General features: G+C 36.9%; 1 protein-coding gene across 4 annotated transcripts in view; it reads right to left on the bottom strand.

Moving 5' to 3' along the window:
* Positions 1–4,348: 4,348 nt before the first annotated feature.
* Positions 4,349–6,981, bottom strand: part of SMARCAD1 (SNF2 related chromatin remodeling ATPase with DExD box 1) — a 77,342-nt gene continuing 74,709 nt past the window's right edge. For all 4 annotated transcript variants that reach the window (XM_087434600.1, XM_014787895.2, XM_014787897.2 and 1 more), the window contains exon 24: positions 4,349–5,701. In XM_087434600.1, coding sequence (XP_087290726.1) covers positions 5,640–5,701 — 62 coding nt within the window. In that variant the 3' untranslated portion in view covers positions 4,349–5,639. The remainder of the gene's footprint in view (positions 5,702–6,981) is intronic.

Raw genomic sequence — 6,981 nt, 5'->3', positions numbered from 1 at the left:
TGACCAATGACATCACTTCTTTCAAAGTCTGCAATGGGTCACCGCACGTCTGTTACTCATGCACAGACAGCAAAGTGTGTAGTTGCATTGCCTGCTTGTTTCTCGTGATAAACCCATTTGACATTTTACAAAAATGGATTATTGAAAAAGGGAACTCTGTAAACAAAGATGAAAATGCAAAAAAGAAATGAAAGATGATGCTGGAGTAACACAAATGGAAAGAGCTGACTGTGAGGATGCTGACTGCTGCAGTTCAAGAAGCTCTAGGTGTGCTGCCAGAGGAACTTGGTGAAAGCAAACATCTACATAAATGAGGAAAGTGGTTGGAAGAAGAAGATGAGGATTCCCAGAGGAAGTGAGACTGGCAAAAAAAACTTCACATTAAAAGAACAGAGATCAAAAGAATGCGAAGACAAGCCACAGACGGGAGGGAAATATTTGCAAAAGACCTATCTGATAAAAGACTATTATCTAAAATATACAAAGAACTCTTAAAACTCAATAATAAAATGAATAACCTGATTACAAAATGGACAAAAGACCTGACCAGACACTTCATCAAAGACATACAGATGGCCAATAAGCCTATGAAAAGATGCTCAACATCATGTCACTAGGGAATTGCAAATAAAAACAATGAGATACCATTACACACCTATTAGAATGGCAAACATTCAAAGCACTGACAACACCAAGTGCTTGTAAGGATGTGGAGCAAGAGAAACTTGTATTCATTGCTAGTAGGAATGCAAAACGGTACAGACACCTCGGAAGAGAGTTTGGCAGTTTCTTCCAAAACTAAACACACTCTTACCATAATATCTGGCAATCACCCTCTTTGGTATTTACCCAAAGGAGTTGAAAACTTATGTCCACACTGTGGCAGCTTCATTGATAATTGCCAAAACTTGGAAGCAACTAAGATGCCCTTCAGTAGGTGAGTGGGTAAGTAAACAGCGGTACATCCATACAAGGGAATATTATTCAGCACTAAAAAGAAATGAGCTGTCAAGCCATGAAAAGACACGGAGGAACCTTAAATGCATATTACTAAGTGAAAGAAGCCCATCTGAAAAGGCTACATACTGTGTGATTCCAGCTACATAACATTCTGGAAAAGGCAAAACTATAGACAGTAAAAAGATCAGTGGTTGCCAGGGGCTGAGGGGAAGGGAGGGATGAATAGGTGGAGTACAGATGAGTTTTAGGGCAGTAAAACTATTCTGTATACTGTAATTCATTTGTCAAACCCATAGAATATATAACACCAAGAGTGAACCCTAATGTGAACTATGAACTTTGGGTAATTATGATGTGTCAATGTACGTTTACTGATTGTAACAGATGTATCTCCATGCCAGATGTTGATAGTGAGGGAGGTTGTACGTGTGGGGGCAGGGGTATATGGGAACACTTTGTACTTTCTGCTCAAATTTGCCATGAATCTAAAACTCTAAAAAATAAAATCTGTTAAAAAAGAAAAAAAGATGGGGCCGGCCCTGTGGCTTAGAGGTTAAGTGCACGTGCTCCGCTACTGGTGGCCCGGCTTCGGATCCCGGGTGTGCACCAACGCACTGCTTCTCCGGCCATGCTGAGGCCCCGTCCCACATACAGCAACTAGAAGGATGTTAAACTATGACAAACAACTATCTACTGGGGCTTTGGGAAAAAAAAAAAAGGAGGAGGATTGGCAATAGATGTTAGCTCAGAGCTGGTCTTCCTCAGCAAAAAGAGGAGGATTAGCATGGATGTTAGCTCAGGGCTGATCTTCCTCACACACAAAAAATAAATAAATAAAATAAAACTCTAAAAAATAAAATCTGTTAAAAAAGAAAAAAAGATGGAGCTGGCCCCGTGGCTTAGCAGTTAGGTGCACATGCTCTGCTGCTGGCGGCCTGGGTTCGGATCTGGGTGCACACCAATGCACCGCTTGTCCAGCCATGCTGAGGTGGCGTCCCCCTACAGCAACTATAAGGATGTGCAACTATGACATACAACTATCTACTGGGGCTTCGGGGAGAAAAAGGGAAAAAAAAAAAAAAAAGGAGGAGGATTGGCAATAGATGTTAGCTTAGGGCCAGTCTTCCTCAGCAAAAAGAGGAGGATTAGCATGGATGTTAGCTCAGGGCTGATCTTCCTCACACACACAAAAAAAGAACATGACATTGAAAAAGCAATAAAACGTTGGAAGCTTAGTCAAACTTAGGATTATGATGATTTGCCATGGTATTAAAAAATGCTCACCTGCAAGTTATACAAGAAGGTACTGTTCAAACTACTTTTGATAAATTTTTTACAAAAATAAAACTTTCTTAATACTTTTTTCCATTTACTTATACATTTATAACCAACGTTAATGTGTTGACAAAATTTTTAAAGGTCATGTAACAATCATTTTCCACAATGATTGTGATTATTTTGCACAACTTCAACTTGCAGTCAATTTTACGGTCCCACACTACCGTGAAAGCAAGCACTGCCTGTATAAACAAGCTATTTAAATAGAAATCTCCTGACTAACTATATACTTTGGTTACCCCCCAACCCATTTAAAATCATAATTACATTGGGGCCAGCCTGGTGGCGCAAGTGGTTAAGTGTGCACACTCTGCTGCAGCGTCCCTGGGCACGGATGTTAGCCCAGGGCCAGTCTTCCTCAGCAAAAAAAAAAAAAGGGGGAGGGGGATTGGCAGATGTTAGCACAGGGCTGATCTCCTCACACACACACACAAAAAATCATAATTATATTATTGAAGCATCAAATTTTAGTTCAATTTACATGTTAATATTATTAATATTGGATCATCTAGTCTTAGTATGTGGTGTTATAAATGGAAAGAGACTAATGAAATAGATGGCCTTAAACTTGAAATTCTGGGCAGAGGAAGGACACAAAATGGGCAGCAAGTATGAGAGAGGAAGAAAGAAAAGGAAAAAGCAAAGCCCAGCTAAGGATGATCTTGTTTAAGAGGCTTTTTTCCTCCCAACAATGTTCTATTAAACGGGGAAAAAACGTTAAATACGTCACACATTATTAAGGATTGCACACAAAAACAAAGTGATTTCCCGAGCACCTTGCTTCTTTGGATTCCACTTGATCGTTAGTGACTGTCAATAAATGATAACAGGTTATACGTGAAATCACACTGCAAACTGCTCTGCCACATCATCAAGGCAGTCTAAAGAAAAAAATCATCTTTCACAAAAGAAATTCAAATAATACTCTAGATATTGAAGGTAGTAACTTTTCTTCCCTCTTATGCATGTTCATTTTCCTCCATATAATTACATTTTGACAAGCTTTCCTGAAAATAGAATTTAGTAAGTGACAAATACAATGCTTATCTAAAATTATGAATTGGTTCCACTTGTTTACAAATCATAATTCAAATATAAAATGCAACCACAGCAGGTTTCACAAGAAAATATTTTGCTTCAATCATATCATCATAATCTTTAGGTCACCTTTTTTCACTGAAGGACAACACATTCTATTATCCCATCATGTACCCAAGTGAAATGTCTCCTTGCTGAGCAAGTGAGCAAATGCATGAGAGAAGAGTGAATATGGATGAATCAGAGCAGAAATGGAATTGCATATTATATTCATAATCAGGAAAAAAAACCCATACATTTTGGGAAGAGTTAAAAGATGTTACTCCAGTAACTGTGGCTTCGTATGTTCTCTTTACTGATAATGGATTATGATGTTTACTGTCAACAGTCCAATGAAGGGACTAACGAGAATACATCCTAAGTAATAAATTCCAGTTTATTGAGAAACAGACAATATTAAGCACATAATATGAACTCATTTGTGCTCAATATTATATTATAAGGGTAAAGGGAGAGAGGATTAGAAACTATTAAAAAGGGTGTGAAAATACAACTTAAAGATCACGAATATTTTTATTAAGCCCAAGACATAATAGAGGATTACAGGGAGAACCCAACTACAGTTCATTAAAGATAAAACTATGGATTTAACAACAAAAGAAATAACCTATCACTGAAGATACATTAATACAGAAAAGTTACGAGAAATCCATTATGAGATCTTAAAGGTAATATTCCCAACAATTTGACTGATTTGGGTACTGTGAAGCAGGAGGAGGCAGTAATAATATTTGAAGACTCCTTTTAGCCTCATTATCCTAAAATATACTGCATATGTTCCGTATACCTTCAAGATTGGGTAAATCCACCGAGTCATGAGTTTTCAGAGTCTAAAATATCTGAAGAATCACTTTAAGAGCTTCATTAGCCTTCTAACTCCAAAGGATTATATTACTTCAGCATCTCAGTGAGTCAGGATGCCCTGAAAGTATAATCTCCAATAATTAATAAATCCTTGGTTTATAAATAAGTTTATTTATAATGATATTTACATAAAAAAACAAAACACATGAAACTCACAAGTTATACAAAGAAACCGATGTATAATAAAAACAGCAATATAGACTGACAGGCAAAAATTTAAAGAAAGATTTAATAAAGAGTTAAATATCAAGTAGACAACGTTACTTCTTCTAAGTTTCACTTTGTCACCCACACTGAATTGGAGTTGAACAATGGCTCTCTCTTCAGGAGGTCCTGTACTGGAAATTCTGGAAACTGGTAAACTATATTTTGGTAAGAGTTAAAGTTAATGACCTATTTCCATGCAGTACCTAATGCTGCCTTAATATGAAGTCACTTTCAGTCTGCTCTGAAGTGAAACAGCCTGTTACTATGTTCTGCCAGGCTAGAAAAATGTCACCAACATTTTGCTGACCTGTGGAGATGTGGCAGGAATCAACTACTATTCAGAGAGTTCAGAGAACTGCAGCAGAAGTGACTGGGCAACGGTTTCAAGAGAAGCAAAAGCCAGGAGAGGGAAATCAATGAAAACATGCACAAGAATAGGCAGAGTAATAAGCACAATTAGTGCAGCTGGGAAATGAACAGAAGGAATTAATCCATGGAGCAAGGTAAGGGCTTCTTTAGTTACTATTCACTGGAAAACAACTTAGTGCCTAGCCAAACAAATTTGTTTTAACAGAAGTACTTCAGAGGACCTGGGGGTGTTAGTATATGGAATGCCACCTTTAAATTCAGGTTGAGTTCTTGTTGACAGTGGTGAACATCTGCTTCAAATAGCAATAAAATGAACGCTATATCATCTATACAGCTGCATTGTTTAAACTAACATAATAAAAAAGAACTTCAAATAAGACCAGCAAAAACAAGACATAAGCATTGTCAAATAAGGCACATGTAAAAATCTACACACATTATCCAGTGAAAGACAATATATATATATATTTGGAGGTAGAAATAATTACAAAAATACTGACATTTCTAAAGCATTAGCATATTTGTTACAAACAATCACCAACTAATCCCCATTCAGAAAACTGTTTTGTAAAATGATTATTCAACATCTTCAGGACTACACATTTGTGGCTTTTTTTGAAATTTTACATGTGAGCATCTGGAGAATTCAGTTAGTGGCAAAAAAGTTGTCCATACTATGAGAAATGTAATATGGAAATTATAAAAAGTTATAAATGTTCATAAACCCCATGGTCATCATAATGTAAATGTCCTTGAGTGCACCAAGTTGATACTTTGTCAATCAGGAATTCACAATTCTTACTTCACAGGCCCATCGACGTCTTTAGTAACGTGGCTATATCTGCCGGCACACTCCCTTCATCACCTGCAGGTCAGAAAGTGGAGTTAAAAGTTTAATAAAATTATCTTATGAAATATATTCTTTCTGTCCAATTTTCTCTACCTTTGGTGACTTCCTAATTATCTTTCAAGGCTCAGTTTTCTTCAGTGCCACTCCCTGTTAAAATCCTTCCCAAACCCCTCCATATATCAGGGGTACTTCCTCTGTGTTCGTGGTCATATTACCAGCACCACAATCGATAGGTTATGTTTCTGATTTGATACAGATAGTTTGGATCATATCCTATTCATACAGCACACAGTATTTACTCCTCAGGTTTGCTAAATACAAACATTTACGTAACAAACTGAACAGTGAAATCAAGGACAATAAAGCTCTCAAATCCCAACCAAACAGAAACCATTTCATCTACACCCTTATCTTCAGTCCAAAGACAAACTCACTGACTCAGACTTAACCACACATCTGAACAAAATTCTGAGTACAGGCTACCAGTTGAGGACTAAATGCCCACTGTAAATTACCCGTTCCTAATGTCTGCTCCATATTTCAATTAAAAGGGGCCTCAGTATCCAGACATTTATCCAGAAATTGTTCAGGAATTTCTAAGATGTGAAAACACCCTGTGTCAAGGTGGCATAGAACCTAGTCATCCTTGATTGATTCAGTTAATCACTCAGATTGTTTTTAGATGAACTGATTTATTAGTTTATAGTAACAATGGTATAGCTGGCAATTCATAAATATTTGTACATTCATAGCCATGAATAATTTTATAAATTAGATGTGGCTAAAAAGCAGCAAAACTAATTACTTTTCTCTCTCTCTGTCACACACACCCCCAGTTATAATCTAAAATTATGAGAGTACTTTTATCCACTCTTCTCCTATCAGTAAGAAAATATGTGTACAGGAACACAAACTGCTGCATGAACTCTCAGGGTACTCACTGACGCCCATGCCTCCAAGCTCGTCCACAGACTTGAATATAGCCCATGAAACCTAAAGTGACACTTGCCCTCAATTAACTGACACCACAAGTAAATAATCAGACAAATCCAGAACACAATAAGACAACAAGAATACAAATCTACAAGACAACAAGACTCTCTAAAATCCAATATTACTAGGAATGCAGGGAGAGGAGAAAAGAAGGGAAAGGGTAAGAAGACTCTTCTAAATTTAAAGATACTAAAGATAAAATACAGTAAAATGCAATGTGTGAACTTAGATTGCATCTTGTTTTTTTTTAAAAAGAGCTATAAAAAATATTAAGGGGATAATTGGGAAAAATCCTAATATGG

This window comes from Ceratotherium simum, chromosome 8, assembly GCF_057802395.1.
Source record: "Ceratotherium simum simum isolate JZ-2026a chromosome 8, ASM5780239v1, whole genome shotgun sequence".
Lineage (NCBI taxonomy): Eukaryota > Metazoa > Chordata > Mammalia > Perissodactyla > Rhinocerotidae > Ceratotherium > Ceratotherium simum.
The sequence above is the reverse complement of the archived record's forward strand: the minus strand, read 5'-3'. Positions and strand labels throughout refer to the sequence as shown.